The sequence below is a fragment of the Macrobrachium rosenbergii genome, chromosome 46, assembly GCF_040412425.1.
Source record: "Macrobrachium rosenbergii isolate ZJJX-2024 chromosome 46, ASM4041242v1, whole genome shotgun sequence".
Taxonomy (NCBI): domain Eukaryota; kingdom Metazoa; phylum Arthropoda; class Malacostraca; order Decapoda; family Palaemonidae; genus Macrobrachium; species Macrobrachium rosenbergii.
In genome coordinates this window covers 20,683,775-20,704,404 of record NC_089786.1, presented here as the reverse complement: position 1 = coordinate 20,704,404, position 20,630 = coordinate 20,683,775, and the positions used below count along the sequence as shown (strand labels likewise).

General features: G+C 35.6%; 1 protein-coding gene across 2 annotated transcripts in view; it reads right to left on the bottom strand.

Moving 5' to 3' along the window:
• Window positions 1-20,630, bottom strand: part of LOC136830270 (uncharacterized) — a 537,978-nt gene that overhangs the window by 296,650 nt on the left and 220,698 nt on the right. For both annotated transcript variants that reach the window (XM_067089651.1, XM_067089653.1), the window contains exon 3: window positions 4,521-4,854. In XM_067089651.1, coding sequence (XP_066945752.1) covers window positions 4,521-4,854 — 334 coding nt within the window. The remainder of the gene's footprint in view (window positions 1-4,520; window positions 4,855-20,630) is intronic.

Sequence of the window (20,630 nt, the reverse complement as noted above, 5' to 3'; positions counted from 1 at the left end):
CGATGGACTTTGCCCACTCTGGGTTGGAGGAGAACACCATAGAGAGTGAGGTTTACTTCCGGTTCAGACGACCAGATCTGGCAATCGTAACATCTATGGGGCCCTTAAGAGGGTGTGACAGCTGCTGATTTCCTTAAGGAGACAGGCCTCCATCTAAAAGGTGGGCAGTAATAAAGTTTCAATGACAGAGGCAAAATTGCCTATGTCTCAAACTGGTATAACCAACCTTAAGTGGCCCTGACAACTGCTGATTTCCTTAAGAAGACAGGCCACCATCAAAAAGGTGGGCAGAACTCCAGTTTTGATAACAGAGGCAACATTGTCTATACCACAAACTGGTATACCCAACCTTAAGTGTCCCTGACAGCTGCTGATTTCCGTGGTGACAGACCACCATCCAAATGTTGGTCAGAAATCCAGTTTTGATGATGAAGGCAACATTCCTATGTCTCAAACTGGTATACCCAACCTTAAGTGGGACAGACCATCTATCCATTTCCTTAAGATAGGCCACCATCCAAAAGGTGGGCAGAAATCCAGTTTCGGTGACAAAGGCAACGTTGCCCATACCTCAAACATGTATACCCAACCTTACATGGGCATGACAGCTGCTGATTTCCTTAAGGTGACAGGCCACCAACCAAAAGGTGGGCAGAAATCCAGTTTCAATGACAGAGGCAAAATTGCCTGTCTCAAACTGGTATACCCAACCTTAAGTGTCCCTGACAGCTACTAATTTCCTTAAGGAGACAGGCCACCATCCAAAAGGTGGGCAAAAATCCAGTTTCGATGACAGAGGCAAGGTTGCCTATGTCTCAAACTGGTATACCCAACCTTAAGTGGCCCTGCCAGCTGCTGATTCCCTTAAGGAGACAGGCCACCATACAAAAGGTGGGCAGAAATTCAGTTTCAATGACAGAGGCAAAGTTGCCTATGCCTCGAATTGGTATCTGCTGATTCCCTTAAGGAGACAGGCCACCAACCAAAAGGTGGGCAGGAATCCATGTTCGATGACAGAGGTAAAGTTGCCTGTGTCTCAAACTGGTATACAACCAAACAACTGCTGATTTCCTTAAGGAGACAGGCCACCATCCAAAAGGTGGGCTAATTCAGTTTTGACGACAGAGGCAAAGTTGCCTATGTCTCGAACTGGTATGCCCAACCTTAAGTGGCCTTGACAGCTGCTGATTTCCTTAAGGAGACAGGCCACCATCCAAAAGGTGGGCTAATATACAGTTTTGACGACAGAGGCAAAGTTGCCTATGTCTCGAACTGGTATGCCCAACCTTAAGTGGCCCTGACAGCTGCTGTTTCCTTAAGGAGATAGGCCACCATCCAAAAGATGGGCAGAAATCCAGTTTCGACGACAAAGGGAAAATTGCGTATGTCTCGAACTGGTATACCCAACCCTTAGTGGCCCTGACAGCTGTTGATTTCCTTAAAGAGATAGGCCACCATCCATAACATACACTCCAGAAAAATGATTATCAATAAGTGACGCTCTTACCATCGATGGCTCAGTGTTAAAAGCGTTGCTGTACGTCGTCGTTTCCTAACCAGTCGGCAGTTCAAATCCCACTGGTGATGAAGCACTTGTCAATTATAATTCCCCCTTATGTGTGTGTTATCCCGAGGTAGAGTAAATTGGACATTAAACGATATTTGCATCTTTAAACCTGTGAATATAACAAATATCTCGGTGTATGTAATATGTATATATAATATATATACACATATATATACATATATCTATATGTATTATATATATATATATATATATATATATATATATATATATATATATATATATATATAGAGCCTCGATGGCTCAGTCGGTTACAGCATCTTCGACTTCAGATCTGTGGCGCGGGTTCAAACCCGACTGAACAGAGAGGCAGACACTTTGCTATCCGTGTAGACATCCGGGATTATATATGTAATCAACGGATAGGTTTGCAAAAAAAAGCAAATGGATGTTACAGACTAAATACACACAAAAACAAAGCCACTACAACACCTTCTAAAAAAAAAAAAAAACATGACAAACATGTCACACGTCTCGAACTATACCCGCGCAATAACTTCGCTGCTGGGAAGAAAGGGCGTTGGGTCGGGTATGATACATGAAACATACGTATCTATGTCAGGCAGGGCAGCCGATCGAGACCACAGGTCTACCCTAAAGCCAAATCAAAAAAAGTCCTTCAAAAGAAGGCATCGTGCTTACCCCATATAATAAAAAAGTGAGCACGTTAAAAGAAGAAGAAGATATATATATATATATATATATATATATATATATATATATATATATATATATATATATATAATAGATATATATATACACACGTACGTATATATAATATATATATATATATATATATATATATATATATATATATATATATATATATATATATATATATATACAGTGACGCTTTTAAAAATGAGCCATTTTTCTTGAGTGTATGTTGTCCCAGAGATAGAGTGAAGTGAATATTATACCCAATTTGTAGCTTAATATTTTTGAATACATACACTTAATTTATATGTATATATATATATATGTATATATATATATATATATATATATATATATATATATATATATATATATATATATATGTGTGTGTGTGTTTTTTTTTTTTTGTAATGTTGATTTATCACCTTCTGTTATGCCTTTTATTCGTTGCCCATGTCAAGAAGTGTATTTTTCCTTTATAAATGCTTTATCGTTTCTGGCTTTGTTGTTCTGGGTTACGAAATAATACTAAGTCTCTGAGCTGTATAATTTCTTCAACAGATGAAACATAAAAAAATATACAACAAACTAACTAGAGTGAAATAAAGTGTATGGAGCAGCAAAACTATTGGAGACTGGAGGAATGAATCCTTATGAAGTGGAATTTGCTCAGAACAGAAAAACTTCAGAAAGACATTGCATACAAGACTTTTACAGATGACACAAATGCAATAGCAAAAGAAAAAACCTTCTCAGGAACATAATTTCATACATAAAGATATTATGAATGTTCAGAACATTAAAACTAGTCTAAGCATACACAGTCACGTAATCAGACACACTCATTAATTATGTGAAGAATAGCTGGTCTAGATTAACGAGGCAGAAGCTAAGGACACTAATAAGAATTACAGATTATCATTGGTTCCTCTTTTAAATCTTCATCGAATATTTTGTGTAGAATAGCTCAAGGGTTTGAAGACCTGAGTACCTCACTATTATTGTTTTTGTTTATCTCTGTCAATTAAGACTCTAAGAGAGTTTAAGAAACAATATTAATATATTTTGTTTTCATTTTGTTATTCTTCACGCAACTGTACAAGAAAAATATTCTTTTGGCCAGTTCTAACTAAATTCTTTTGTTACTCTTTTGACATTTAATTCATCTGGCTTGAATGAAAAGAATAACAGTCTATGCATGGTATGTAATTAATAATGTTGCTACCATGTTGTGGAAAATTTCTTTCAAGTATATTTTTATACAATGTTTTAACATGAAAACAGTACATTTACATATATTTCCAACACTAATTTGATGGAATTCTTAGGTATTCTTTCTTCACGGGCTTTGAGGTCATCAAATTGGGTGAAAATGATCATTGTAAATGTAATCGTTTCATATAACAACACTAAAATATACGCTTACAAATTGTTCTCAACAGAGTTATAACATTTTCTTATAAAAGCTCATGTACGAACTGTATGTCATTTTGTTTGAGCCAGACATGTAAGGCATTAAATGATATGATAAATCAACATGAAGATTCAGTTAGGACTGGCATTTTGTATCTAAGTGAACAGTCACAAGGAACTGAATGGTCCTGTAGTAACAAGATAACAAGTTGTAATAATATTGTCACTAGAACCCTCTTAGAATCCGTATTACAACCAACATATTTGAATAATATTAATTCAAGTCCAGGTCTATATATTACTGACCCAATTCTTCGCAAGATTTTTTAAGATTTAAAAGAGAAACTAAACTAATATCCTTAGCCTCTCCTCGGTTAGCCCAGCACTAGGTTAATCCAGTAAAGTTTTTCCTCATCCGAATGTCAATCCTCATATACAATGGCCTATGTGCACATTAAAAGCTTTGTCCCCTTTCAGTGTTAGTTTTTTTATGTAAGACCGAGTCTTTGCAATTTCTGAGAGTACCTAAAAAGTAAAGGCAACAGATCTTGCGCTCTGCCGTTTCCCTTTCCCCATGACTATACACTCTGTTTATGTTTTATATCATGCTTTAATTCAGGAGTATTAGCTTGAAATTGCCATCAGTCATACTTAACAAAATGAACAGTAATGGAAGTATTAATCTGGAAATGTAAATAAGGATATGATCATACTACTAGAATTAAATGGAAATTATAATAGTAATAACTGATACAAAGAACAATAAACATAAATTGTTGGACAATCACATTGTTATGGAAATTATTGTTCATCTTTTTCGTTTATGGACACAAGGAATAACTAGGGGTTTCAATTAGATACTCACGTGTAGAACTCGTTGTCGTCTTTGTACCACTTGACAGAGTAGAGAGGCTCCTCTCCCGGATCATACTTGCATTCCAGCTGGGCATCCTCACCCCGGAATTTGTAAACAGGCACCTCCACCCCATAGAGGTGGAGATGCTTTCGGCCTCCTCCTCCCTTTTCCGACCCTCTTCTGCTTCCTCCTCCACCTCGTCTTCCTCCCTCTCTACCAGATTCTTGGAAGCTGCGAAATGATGGCTGGTGAAACTTGCCCAGACTTAAACTATGGCTTTGCGTGTGACCTGACCCGTCCTCATTTTTCAAACTTTCAACACCCAAGCAGTACCCACTGTAACCTGAGGAAAAAAGAAAATACAATGGGTTAATTTTTACTAGTTTGACAATAATTATTTTTTGAGAGAAAGCATTAGCCATTTTAAGTATTAGATATGTAACATTTGTGTTAATATTTTCTTTTCTATAAACAGTGTTCTAGCAAAAACAGAATGTTTTGAGGACGAGAGTGATTTAAAAACTTCATTATTTTCTGTCTACCTCTTCTTCCATCTGTCTTCCTGGTTTTTGTATTTCTTTATTTAGCTCTAATGAAGTAACACAAAATTTACTGGAATGTTAAAGCAACCTTCAGGGCTATGCCAATGATATTACACATCCATGAGCTGACGTCGCAGTCAGTGATAACTATTCTTTGTTTAGCCGTCCTCTGCACACTCCAGGAAGGAGTTATTAGAAAGTAGCATCTTTTTCTGTAAACATGTCTCTGAACTGGTTTCACTGTGCATTCCAGTTTGTTTGTAATAAAGCAGGATTAAAAAGCATATTTGCTTGTTAGCTGCTTGATACTTTATATGATACAGTATTATTTACAGCATTCACAACATTCAGTAATGTCCCATTCATCTCAATTGAAAGAACATCATCTAATTTGATGATGTTAATTGTGTACCTGCCCTTCTATAAAAGGAGATAATAAAATCTTGGATCACTGTGATTTCCTTTTTGATATGGGTGTGGATTTTTCCTGTGATCTTAAGCAGATGCTTATCTTGCTAAACCTCTTTACTCTTGCTTAACTCCTCTTTACTCTTGCTTGGAGTCCTCTCCCCCAATTTCTATATGGGCATTGTGGAACAAAAGGTATTCGAAGACATAGACCAGCCAAGGATGTACGTGCGCTATATCGACGATACCTTCGTCAGCGCCAATTCGCAAGAGGAGATCGAGAACCTGAGGCGTGCTTTCCACAACCATAGCTGCCTCAGTTTCACCATCGAACATAGCCAAAACCGCTGCCTCCCCTTCCTTGACGTCCTTGTGGGAGCAGAGAGAGGTCTCTTTCTCTACGAAGATCTACACGAAGCGCACGAACCTGGGCATGTGTATGAACGGGGCGAGCGAGTGCCCCGAGGGGTGTAAGCGCTCCACCATCAGCGCCTACGTCAGGAGGGCCCTCTCGCACTGCTCCTCCTGGAATGACACACACGGAGAAATGGAACGTGTAGCCCAGACCCTCGTCGACAATGGACGCCCAAACCGGAATATAGAAGAGTCTATCAAGGCGAACATCGATAAATGGTACTGGCAGGAACCTCGCCTCGATAGAGCTCTTCTATAAAGGACAATTTCATCATAAATATAAAGAAGACGAACGTACCCTCAAGAACATCATCGAGAATAATGTCAGCCCCGCTGACCCCAACAAGAATATTCATCTGGTTATTTATTACAAGAGCAAGAAAACGAGCAGCCTGGTGATGCGTAACAATCCAGCCCGCCCTCAGCAGGACCCCTTGAAGAAAACCAACGTGATATACCGGTACTCATGCCCCGTCCGGGGATTCCTCGGTATGCCATCGGTATGACCACCATGCGTTTCTCCAAGAGGATTTCCTGCCACGCCCAAGAGGGAGCCATCTTTAACCATGCCAGGACCGCCCATAACCAGAGAATTACAAGAAAAGATATAATCACGAATATGGAAATAATTGACCGAACTACGGACCACCGCCGCCTGCGCCTCTTGGAAGCATTGCACATTGGGAAGGAGAAACCAACCCTCAACATTACGCAGGAAACCTTTCTCCTCCCCATGGCCGCCAGGAGACCTGCACCGAACGACCCCCATAGCAAACGAGCGAATCAAAATTCAGCATCTGAGGATCGCAATTCTCGCACGCAAGACGAGCCCCGAACATCAATATGGGAGAGAAGGCTCCGCCCAAGATGACCTGCCCCGGGCAGCCAGTCATAATTCAGCACCGATCAAGACAACACCCCCCAATAAATACCGACCCAAGCGCCTTGTTTCTCCAGATGATTTTCAACCACGTCCAGAGGATGACCAACGAGATGGTCGAAACATGTCGACGGTACCTGAAGTAGAACCTGAATCCAGACGACGAAGGATTTCTGATTGGATATATTTCAATAAAAGACTTCCCGCGTTCCACACGTTATCCTTTTCCAATATGAATATCGGCCAGTTGCTGACCAACATCGCTGAGCCTGAAAAGCGAATTTTAAGGAAAATAGAAAAGATACTGTATAAGATAAATTCGCATAATACAGCCATCCTTTGTAATAAGACCTATTATTATTATTATTATTATTATTATTATTATTATTATTATTATTATTATTATTATTATTATTATTATTATTATTATTCAGAAGATGAACCCTGTTCATATAGAACAAGCAGACAGAGACCAGTGACTTGAAATTCAAGCTTTCGCAGAGTATTGTGTTCATTAGAAAGATACAACAGAAGGTAGTAGGAAATAAAGAAAGAAGAGATCAGTTATTAAAAAAAAATCATTTAAAAAATGGAAGTAAAATACAGGGAGAATTGTTTTAGGGTACTAAAGCAATGCATTTTTCCATGAGCTTTTGAGGTTACAATTACACAACATCCTCAGGGAGACTGTTCCACAGCCTAATGGTGTGAGGAATAAAGTGAGGCGCACACACTGCATGTTGGTGCTGATGTTCAGCAAATCTGGTCGCTCTCGGCAGGAAAAGAGAATCAAGGATCAATTGTGAATGTGAAGGATCTCCGTTAACGTAAAACTAATGACAAATTGACAAACAAGAGATCATCCGTCGATGGTTCAAGTCATAACTGCTAATTTTAGGAATCAGAAACCTACCACCGCAATCACTCTGTCTAAAAGAGATAAATCTCTGGCAGAAGCAGACAACACCAGAGAATAGCATTCTAGTATTGGAGGGTGCATTGACTTTATTAGCGTTATAAGTATATAAGGCCTTATGTACAATACCTAACTTCTGTGCAACATTTGCTTACACTTTCATTAGATGTTTCTCACAAGTAAGATGTGAGCCCAGAGTTACACAAAGTACAGTTGAAGCTTCAGACACATTCAGCAGAGTTTCATCCACTTGAAGGGGAGGATGGGGTAGAAAATCAGTACAAGATCTACTAATCAATAGTGTATTCATTTTACTGGAGTTCAGCCTCATACCCCACCGACTGTACCATTCACAAATTTGCTCCATGTCACGTTTGAGAGTAAGAGAAGCTTAATTTCTCATAAGTGGAGACTTTGCTACATCCAAAGGTGTTGTATCATTGGCATACTGAATAATTTTGTTTTCTAGACCAAGAACCATATCACTTGTATACATTAAAAAAAACAGTGGAACTCCAGACACAGTGGGTCGTGGTTCACTCAAGATCCCATCAACAGCAACTCACTGCTGCCTACCTGTAAGGATATCTTGAAATAAAGCTAAAACATGTTTGCCCACTCCAAGATCCTGAAGTTTATAAATAAGTGTCTTATGATTTTACTAAATCGAAAGCATCATTCAAATCTGTTTTAATTCCTCTATACTCAAAACCCTCATCAAGATTCTTTTGCAAATGGCATGCCAAATCTAAAAGGGCATATATGCATATTGACTATCAGCTAAAAATCCTTTGGCTTCCACATACTTATATGGTGGCTTAAAAATAAGTTTTTCTGCAACTCTGGAGACCACAGGGAGAATAGAAATTGGCCTGTAGTTACTGCAGTCTACAGATATACAGCTCTTTAGAACAAGGACTGCATTATTAAGCATGCACTCATCTGCAAAGATACTACATCGGCATAAAAGCGTGGTTTAAATTTTTTTTTTACAAGATTTTTATCTAACTTAACTTCTGCGTATGTTTGGGTCAAAACTTGTAACTCAATTTTCGACCTGTTCCCTTAGTCCAATGGACTTGAAATTTTGCATGGTTACTCAAGCCCAGTGACAATACAACCTTACATGATCAGTAGGTCAGCAGTAACCTCTAGTGACCCTACAGTGACCTCTCCCAGTATCTCAGGATTTGTATAAAAATCTTTGGATTTCCTATACCTTCTTGGACTTGGTAGAATAAGTTTATAACTACGGAGTTTTCAAACCTTCTTTGGCTCGACAGGATATCACATTCGTTAACTCCAATTATAGATCAGTTAAAATTTCAGTCAAAAGTAAAATGTATAAGATAAAAAAAAAAATTTAACCTTTTTTAAACACGTTTTTATTAAAATGCACTAAAAAGCACAAAATAATTTTTTGAGACAAGATAATCCTGGCGTCTCAAAGATTATTTTGTAGTTTTTAATGCATTTTAATAACAGCGTGTTTTAAAATTTCGTTTATATTTTTTATTATATCCTATATTCTACAGGCCTTGGCTATGTATAGGGTATTGGGCTGCTCTTTGTATCAGCCTCTACATCTAAAATAGAAGTCAGCAGAAATCCAAAACAAATACAGATGGAATTTAACCCTTGCCGGAAATTATATGCTTAACAAACAAATAAAAGATGAAAGAATCGGGTAATAACCGGAAATATTATGTATATTAGATGTATAAAGTAACCATAGGAGTATCACTTCAAACGGCTGTACTTCACAGAAGCGAAGGCGTTAAACTCCAGTGTAATAACTGCAGAGGTATACAAAGACCTATGAATAATTAGAAAAAAATTTTATTTGAAATGCTAAATACAAATAAAATTTCATTGGAATTATATGACGATAACCAAGAAATTACATAAATTTTAAGGTAATGAAAAGATAAACACGATGAAAGAGAATAGATATTAATCATGCATATAAAATACATGTGTATGAAAAAATCACTCGCAGAAGTTATGAGACCGGTAAACGTGATTTCATATAATAACCAAAATCTGCCCATCAGAGAATCCTTGCCATTTTCAAATAAGGAACTTGTGTAATATTTTTTGTCAAGATATCGTGTTAATCTTTGTAAAAGAGTGACATGTTTAGTAACACGGTTAATAGCACCGCATTAGAGTCTCAGGGGGTCACAGGCAGAAGTTATCTTTAAATCCTGTTGGATGAAGTTTCCAATCAGTCTTCTTGTCAGACACACACCTCCCATTGCATGGGGAGCACCAGCGGCAGTTGTTACCGGTGTCTTTTAAACCTGATAATGACTCTTTGTCTGATGCCCAAATCTCTCGGCTTTTGAAGACAAAGACAGAAGACACTGTTCATCTAGCAATAGTTGGTGCTTCCAGTCTTCCTATAGATTCTGATTCTCAACATCGCTTCTGTTACAAAGAGCAAGGATTGGGATGCAGCAGACAAGTCTCCTTATGAGGAGATTGATGGATACTCCTAAACTTAGTTACCAGTGATGATGTTGATCTCAGAGAAACTCCAGAATAAGCAAACCCTTGACATTGCCAGTATGGCCTCCAGAAAACCACTAAATTGATTCCAAAACAGATTGGCTTGTAATAATGTTTGGTTTTGTTCTTGTGTTAAGGTGCTGTGGTGACGTAAAAAGTTGTGCTTTGGAACTTACATTCCTGTAATATGGTCCTATTCAGATACTGATTTTGAACCTCTTTCTACGAAATCGTGAAAACATTTTTAGGTCGAAGCCAGACAAAGTACCAGGTGAGTTGTTTGTTATTATTAGAATATTTTTCATAGTGCTGGACACGAAGAAATCCAAAACCAAGTTGCACTTCAAGTCTGGTTAAAGAAATGCTGGTTCAGTAAGTTAAAAATTCTGATAAGTAGTTTTCTGCTGAACCAGAGAACAAAGAAAAATTTTAGCTATCTCTTCTCTTTGAAAAGCACTTCAGTAAGAGAACTGGATCTTTTGTGCCTTCCTTCTCCCATCATTGCATTATTGTGCTACTTTGCTCTAGACTGCCTCTTGAAAATTTCCGAAGTTACTGAAGAAAAATAATTTCCTTGAGCAAAAACAGTTTTACGCTGATGAGCTTTGATGACAATAATTCCATGCTTACGCCTAGTCTTGATAATAATAATTACTATAAAACGTTTTGAATCTCCTGAAGTAGATGTAATTCATCACTGATTATTTTATCTTTCATTCTTTGGAAAAATCCACCTATGTTTAATTTTTTGCAGCATTGCTAATATCATTGTTGAAATATCCATAAATGTACTGTTGCAAGGAAAGAACTCTTTTGGTCGAAGTTCTCCTGGATACTCATCTGGAAATCAATCCATTTGTTGGTTTCTACTAGGCCAGTGCGACCCTTAACAGTAACACTGTTGGTACTTGCGAACTTCGATTCTCTCATAATGGCCTTCTTGTGTAACCAGTCGTGGTCTGACTGTGTTGCCAATTTCCAAGCTCTGTCTTCATCATAGTGCAGGCTGTTCAGGGTCTAAGTCTACAGAACACTGGGAATAATACGAGAATGAAAGCACTAAGCAATATCCCAGATTCTGGTAACTCAACACCTATTTTTATGCAGGTAATGCGTCCTTTGAAAGTTGCCTTAATAATTTTTCCATGAAGTTAATTGTTTCAATAAAAATGACCATAAAATTCAGAAATATTTAGATATTACAATTTTGCTCTTAAACTATTCTTGAAAATACAATCTATTGAGCAGTACAAATGCACAGCGTTTTTGCTATTGGTGGAGATGGTTTCAGTGGCAAAGCTGGCAGTTTTGAGCTTGAATATCCCCGCTTGTTACTATGCTGTAAATTCGAAGCTCGGTTCTCAGGACTATCGAAGAGGAATTCTGAATTGCTTTGCATCATCTTTGAAAGATTTGTTATGAATTTATTGGACAAATGGACATATCCCCGCCAGTTTTAACGCAAAATATTTCATGGTTTTTTGTCCTGTGCAATGAAACTGATGGCACCTTGGAATTTCATCTACTTCACCTTGTTGGTGGTCTTGTATTTTTGGTGCACCGTCTATAAAGTTATCATTTTTTCGATGACGAAGTCCAGAATGATAATAATGATATACTGAGTTATTGCAATGATATAAAAAGTTATAATAATAATGTAAATACAACTACTATAACGTGAATCTTCTTTGTGTAACAATCCAAATTAGTATAACTGTATATTATGCTTTAAAACTTGAAATAGTATTGCATTTAGAAAAAGCACATTGAAAAAGAAGGTCAATCAGATATTTCAAAATTCTTGTTTTATTTAATAGAAATCGTTAATTCATATCAGAACATAATGTAAGGTCATATTACTGAGATTTCCTAAGAAAATAACCATAATGAAGATTTTTGACAGCAGCGGAGACGGCTAAGGATCTAGTAGGATTACAAAATCTGGCATTATAGTTACTATTATCATTATTTCGGTTAACCTTGATGTGTCATCACTGTTGACATTATTGTCGTTATGATTGTTGACAGTATAAGTAAAACCATCAGCTATTTTCATAGTTCACAATGTAATTTTTGTTCACATGAGATAAGATTCCTATCAACTGTATTTTGGCGCCGCTGTATTACTCCATATTTGTACTTCACTTTTTTTTTCTTCATTAACACACTGCAGTTATTGGGGTTCGTTATAAAAGCGTTTTCAAATGTCGATATAGCGCTAGAAAAATGATATTTCCAACTTAATGAAAGGGTGTAAATGGAAATTAATATTGGTACACGCGAACTTCAAATACCGAAATTGGGTGACGAGTAATAACGAATCTCATAAACGTGACGTGGAATGACAAAATTTGCCAGTAATGGATTCCGATAAGTATTGGAACCTTGAAAAAAAATGTATTTAGCCTTATAGTCATTTCCTCAGTACAGCGTACAGTATGGCCAGCCAGGGTATCAGATTGTCAACATAGATGTCGGAATCTGAGTTGGGTGCGTCTGTACGTCAGTCATTACAGTAGTATATTTGTTATTTTGCTCGTGACCAATACAAAATAAATGCATCTTACAAAAAACCTGTTTTGTTCTCCTTTCCCAATCTAGTGAGCTAACGTCTTGGACGGACTGAAGACGCTCCTTCCTCGCCCTTTTTAAACTGACTGAACATCACAGGGCCGTCGGGGAAATACAAAGCCGTCGCTCTCTTACATCTTACATCTTTTACGTTGAAATTGCATGAAGTTTTCCTGTTACCCAAACGCGCTCAAACACGCTCACACACACACACACACACACACGTAAAGGTAAACAGAGATTGGTTGTCTTAGCAAATACCGTCTATAAAGAAGAGAGGTGTCGATGTCTGGCAGAGTCGTTCACGTTGACGTGATTGATTGCTAAGCATTGCTGTAAATGAAAGATATAATTGTTCTTCAGAAGTTCAAGATAGCGCCTTTATCTTGAATATCAGCCACCCGGTTTAAAAAGATTTGATGCTTAAATATATATATATATATATATATATATATATATATATATATATATATATATATATATATATATAATATATATATATATATATATATATATATATATATATATATATATATATATATATATTATATATATATATATATATATATATATTATATTATATATATATATATATATATATATATATATATATATCAAAGTATATATATGTATATATATACATATATATGTATGTATATATATATATATATATATATGTATGTATATATATACATATATATACTTTTGTGTAAATATATGTATATATATATGTATGTATATATATACATATATATACTTTTGTAAATATATGTATATATATATATATATATTTGTATGTATATATGCATATATATGTAATGCGTGTTTTTGTTGGATTGTCCTACTAACCGAATAACGTTGTAACATTCTTATTCATTATGTTTTAGACCATAGTGAAACTGAGTTTGCTCAGAAAATGTAATTAAAATTCCAACATGCCAGACACTGCAAGATGGCAACTATCTTATCTAAATTGTCTAAATTTTGACGTGATTTTCAGGCAAAAGTGGTGTAGCTGTTATTTTATATTTTGTATCTTACAGAAATAGTTCCCCGCTGAAAATGCCGGCATACTTCCAAAAGCAAATATACTCATGGAATCAGTAATGATAATGTTAATAAAATGACGTAGGTGTAAGGGTAGTAGTGTTGCAGGTGATTCCTTTGTTTAGGTAATTAGCTACATCCTTTGGACAGGCTGTGCCTTCATACACTCTCATTTAGTCTCCAGGCTCTCATTCTTGGTTTCCTCAAGTCACTGTTTCAAACAGCTCCCTTACTCTAAGTAAATGTGTTGGCTAAAACTAAGTGAGGTCTTTTGTTAGTATCTGTGTTTAAATCAAATAATAGCGTGCAGAAAATTTTCATGAATGTCTTCGAAGTTTGGAAGCTCTGATAGGGACAAAACTAACACCATGGATTCAGTTATGTGAAGAATCACTGAAGAGTAGCAGTAAGCATCTCCAATTCCTGGATACACTTTTGTTATTTCTACGGTAATAAACTTAATTATGATTCACTGTCATCTAAATGAGAAGTAACATCCCACATGTTATCTAATTTCCAGCACCTAAATTGACCAAAGGTTCCACTTTGGCAGAGTCAAGCAATGGATAATGGATTTTAAGTTATCTGGATCACGTATAGATTGCACAGAAGTTGCATGGCGTTGAATAAACAGATAGGGTAGATATAGTGCTCAGTTGTGAGCTCAATGTTATCCAATACAACAATGTTCTTAGTAAAAGAAAGTGATAAAATGGACCCTCAACCTGGGTTGTCTAAAAATAAAGGTTCGAAAATCCACCAGAAGACAAGAAACTTGCAATAACAATATATTCTGCTTTGTTACCAGAACACAAGGACTTATTTAATCAAGTTAATTCACTAGTCACTAAAGAACATGGTCATGATAATTATAACGCTATTGCAAAAAATATACCTGTTTTACAGCGCTTTGCCAATATTACTGAATCCTGCTAGACAGTATCCAGATAATAGCATAGAAAACTCTTTGACATGGAATTGAATTAACCATTATCGATAAGGCTGTAAACTTCTATCCAAATACACCAGATTAGAGAGATTGTTTACTTTCCTTGAGAAAATTAAAAGAACGTGTACTTCTAAAGATAAAGAACTTACACACAATCATTAGACCCAGTATGTAAAAGAAAGAGCATTAAGAGGAGCAATGATATAACTGAATGAAAAATTTAATGGGAGTTTTAGAAATTCAAGGAATGACAAGCCAAAGCAAAACAAGAAATGCTTTTGCACGGAAGCTTCATACCATCCTGATATCTTAGCAGTTCTGCATCAGAGTGTGAGCCGTCTTTTGCAGTGAGCCTTGAACAGAGTTTCAGAAGTTCATTTCCCATATCAGAATTTCCCATATCAGAACTTTTCATCTCCATCTTTGATATGAAGACTACAAGCAAAGGTTTAAAGCCAACTGTTTAGTACAGTATAATAGACTTAGTATCTCCATACTTCAACCATGCTGGAGGACCAACTGCTTTCTTGCATAACCGAAGCTAGAACCACACTAAGAAAAGATCCTTTTAGATTCAAACAATCCTAGTGAAGCTACTCACCTAACAAAGGCAACTGTGATCATTGGTGCTGGTATACCTAATCACAAATCCAATGATACCAACGACTCTTACGGAGAATTTGTTGATTAGTTCATGCATCTTACAACACTTTTGTTAGTCAGCGGTAATGAGAATGGCATAGACATCAGATCGCAAGCTCATGGGACATTTCAGTCAAAATTTTGCTCTAGCTCAACTGTTGCATCGAGTGTGTGCATTCGATTCCCGCCCAAGAGAGGCTTTCAGTTGAAAACATATTATAAAATATTACAATAATGAGAAGTTAAAAAATCATTATTAAAACAAATACATATTTTTGACGAATATAACCAGTAGACTGTAAATAAATATGCATCCACAAGTCTGTGTTTAAGGGACACGTGATACCCTAAAGAAAATAAAACACTGTTTAAGAAAGATCGAAAGGATAAGACGAGGAACAAAAAAAAAAAGTATTACATATTCATTACAAAGGGAAGACGAGGACAAAGCAGTGACAATGATGGTACGCTTTGAATTACAACTGAAATAGAAAAGAAGTGAAAATGATAAAAAAAAAAAAATGCCCGTACCCTGGCTATACCTTGCAACAACGAACGCCAGGCCGTAGTAGATCGTCGAAACTCCCGATCGTCGATTGGCCAGTTTAATCCTTTGGCTGAACGCGGAGTTTACATATGCTTATGGGAAGTAATTGTGAAACTTCCACCTGATGAAAACTTTGATCCGATAATGAAATACAAGCACGCTCTTAAGGGCTTCGGCTTTGGATGACCCTAAAGGAACGCTGAAGTACTTAGTAAAGGCAAGAATTTACTCTCTCTCTCTCTCTCTCTCTCTCTCTCTCTCTCTCTCTCTCTCTCTCTCTCTCTCATCCTACCTGGGTGTGTATGTGTGTTCTCTTTTAAGCATATGTTGAATTCATGGAATGAGTATATATATATATATATATATATATATATATATATATATATATATATATATATATATATATATATATATATATATATATATATATATATATATATATATATATACATATATATAAATACATACATATATATAAATACATACATACATACATATATATAAACATATATATGTATATGTTTACTGTATGTATATAAATATATACACACATCATACATGCATGCATACATACGATAAATGGTGATAGAAAACTACGGAATTGTATGAAATGAGAAAATTGACAGTCGTAGAGAAAACAGAAACTCGAAATAAAGCAGTGAGACAGAAATAGCGACAAACAAATTCCACTTAAGAAATCATCAAAAAATACGAATGAATTTTACAAAGGAGTAGTGTTCTGATCTTCACGAGCGATAAATGAAAATTTGGGATTAATAGATACACAGAGAGAGAGAGAGAGAGAGAGAGAGACCTTACCTTACAGACCTTACAATTCGTTCGGGTTGCCCCAGGTCCCTCAGTGTGAGGCGCCTTTGATGTCTACCAGAGAGTTGCTAACGCATCTTCCGGTATATTTTGCGTCTTCTAGTCTTGGATGGTCTGGGATGCATCTTAGATATTTGTCGAGCTTATTCTTAAACACATCTACGCTCACTCCTGTTATGTTCCTCAGATGAGCTGGTAGCGCATTGAATAGACGCTGCATTATCGATGCTGGTGCGTGGTGGATTAATGTCCTGTGTGCTTTCCTTAATTTTCCTGGTATAGTTTTTGGCACTATTAATCTACCTCTGCTTGCTCTTTTTGATAATTTTAGTTCCATGATATTTTCGGTAATTCCTTCTATCTGTTTCCATGCTTGAATTACCATGTAGCGTTCTCTTCTCCTTTCAAGACTATATAAATTTAAGAATTGTAGTCTTTCCCAGTAGTCAAGGTCCTTAACTTCTTCTATTCTAGCTGTAAATGACCTTTGTACACTCTCTATTTGTGCAATATCCTTTTGGTAGTGTGGGTACCATATTATATTGCAATATTCAAGTGGACTACGTACGTACGTTTTATAAAGCATAATCATGTGTTCAGCTTTTCTTGTTTTGAAGTGCCGGAACAACATTCCCATTTTTGCTTTGCATTTTGCCAATAGAATTGCTATTTGATCATTGCATAACATATTCTATTCAACATCACACCAAGGTCTTTAACTGCTTCCTTGTTTGTGATTGTCTCATTATTAGGTCCTTTATATGCATATAGCATTCCTACTTTATCACCATAGTTCATTGATTCAAATTTATCAGAGTTAAATACCATCCTATTTATCTCTGCCCATTTATATATTTTATTTAGGTCTCTTTGTAGCGAGTTCCTATCTTCATCACAAGCAATTTCTCTACTTATTCTTGTGTCATCTGCGAAACTTCTTACTACTGAGTCCTTAACATTACTGTCTATGTCTGCAATCATAATCACAAACAGCAATGCAGCTAACACCGTACCCTGTGGTACACCGGATATTACCGTAGCTTCATCCGATTTCTCATCGTTTGCAATCACTATCTGTTTTCTGTTTTGCAAAAATTCTTTTATCCATCTTCCTACTTTGTCAACAATGTTATGTTTTCTAATTTTTTCGCTAATATATTATGATCTACCTTGTCAAAAGCTTTTGCAAAGTCTAGGTAAACCACATCTGTATCTTTTCATTTATCATATTTTTATATATGTTTTCATGGTGGAAGAACAGTTGGGTTTGTGTACTTTTTCCGGTAAAAACCATGTTGTCCTATATTGAACAATCTATTTTTCATTAAATGTTTCATTATATTTTTTTATTACCCTTTCATATACTTTCATAATATGAGATGTCAGACTCACAGGCCTATAATTACTTGCCTCTAGTCTTGAACCACTTTTGAAAGTAGGAGTAATATATGCTAATTTATGCTCATCATAAATCTTGCCTGTATCTATACTTTGTCTTAATAATATTGCTAGCGGCTTTGCGATTGAATGAACCACTTTCTTTAACAATATGACAGGTACTCCATCTGGTCCTGCTGCTGATCCATTTTTAATTTCATTAATAGCCTGCACAATATCGGCTTCTGTAATATCTATATCTGATAAGTATTCAGTATTTTCATCTCTTATTTCTGTATCATTATCTTCATTTTCAATTCTAGGTGTAAATTCACTCTTATATCATTCTGCTAATATGTTACATATTTCCTTTTTTTATTCGTTAATCGCCCTTCAATTCTTAGAGGGCCTATTTCTACTCTTATTTTATTCATCTTTTTGCATATGAATAAAAAAATTTTAGGTTTTGCTTGATATTTTGTAGTGTCATTTCTTCTAGGTTCCCTTTTTCATTTTCTTTTGATTGTATAATCTTTTGTTCTGCATTTTCTATCTTACTTTTTAGTTCCATCACTTTCCATGCATTCTTTTCTTTTGCAAGAGCTTTTTTCCACTTTCTAATTTTCTGGAACAAGATCCTTCTGTCTCTTGGAATTCGTGAATGATGATTACTTTTTCTTCGGTATATATTTTTCCACTATTTCCTCTAATATTTTATATAATATATCGGTATTTACCTGTATATCATCACTTACAAATATATTTTCCCATTCTTTGTTTAATTCTTCATTTATTTTTGACCAATTTATATTCTTACTATAGAAATTGTATTTTCCATATCCTTCCCATTTTTTCGTTTCTTGCTTTTCTCTGTTTTCATATGTTCTGGAACGGACTGTTAGTTCTATGACATTATGGTCCGAAATACTCGTGTTATATACTATTATTTCTTTAACATAGTTCACCTCGTTCACAAATACTAGATCTAAAATATTATCCTTTCTTGTTGGTAGGTGATTTATTTGCTGAATGTTATGTTCTAGTAGCATATCTAATAGCTTTTCAAATTGCCTCTTATCTTCTGCACTACTATTGCTCTCTTTTTTTATATGTATAAATACAACCACAGTCTCTATTCGTTCTTTCCATTCTACAAAAGGAAAGTTAAAGTCTCCAGTTAGGAGTATAGTCCAGTCCTTGTGATTTCTACATATTTCATCCAATTTTTCAATTATTATGTCAAACTCTTTTAGTATTAGGGGGTCCATATATTACAATGTTCACTAATTTTTCAGATTCAAATTCTACCGCTATTAATTCACATTCTGTGTTACTATATTTCTCACAGATTTTTCCTTGATTGGCATCTCTCCCATATATCGTTTCCCCTTGATTTCTATTTTTCTATCTGATCTATAAGTTTGGAAACCCTTTATCTGGTCATCATTACCAGTCTCTTGGGAATACCAGGTTTCACTTATATTCAGTATTTCTATTTTTTCATTTTGGGTTAGTTCTTCTAAGAACTCTATCTTTCTTTTTGAGTTACTCGAAACTAAACCCTGCGCGTTCATCACTATGATGGTTTGCATATTATCTCCATTATCTAATATGGGTAATAATAAGGATTTTCCCATGTCTCTTTCCTGTTCTGATATGTTGATCTTTTTTTCATTTCCAGAAATTCGTACATTAAAAAATCCAACTTTTCCATTATACTTGTTCTTCCAGCTTCATATTTATTCACTTTGTGCATAAACCTGCACTTATCTCCATATCTGCACCATCCCTTAGCATCATAGATACATTGCTTGTTCCTTGTGCTATATCTAGGTGCTGATGGCTCATATCGTGGTGCTGACATTTCATAATGTGTTGTTGGCTTGTTTTTGCCTTCATCACATGATCTTTGTTCTTTTCTTTATTTGTTTCATTTTTTACCTTGATTTTTTATATGTATTTGATTTTTATTTTGGTTTTCATGGCTACAGGATGCATGTACCTACATTTCTTATTAAACCTACATCCATTTCCTTCTTTCCATTTTCTACATATTTTTGGATGTAGATCGCTGCATTCCTCTTCATAGCCATCTAGATATGCATTTTGCCATATATCTCATAATTGTGACATATCTTGGGATGTTTGTAATAACATCTTTCACCAAACCTGCAATTCCCTCTTTTCAAAAGGTGCATACTGTGTCTTTCTTTTCTTTTTTTTTTTCTTGTTCTTTCCCATCAGTATGGAGATCCGGGTACAACCTCTTTGGGATTTTATTTTGATTTATCATGTCATAATTTATTTCTTCATAAGTATGTTGCTGTATTGCCTCATATGTAGAATCTATGAGTTTCTCTGCATCCATACTATTATCCTGTTCTTTGTTTTCATTAATCTTTTCCCTCTCTTCAGTCTTATTTTCTTCTTTTCTATTTTCCTCTTCTTCCTCTTCTTCATCCTCTTCATCTTCTTCATGAGAGAGAG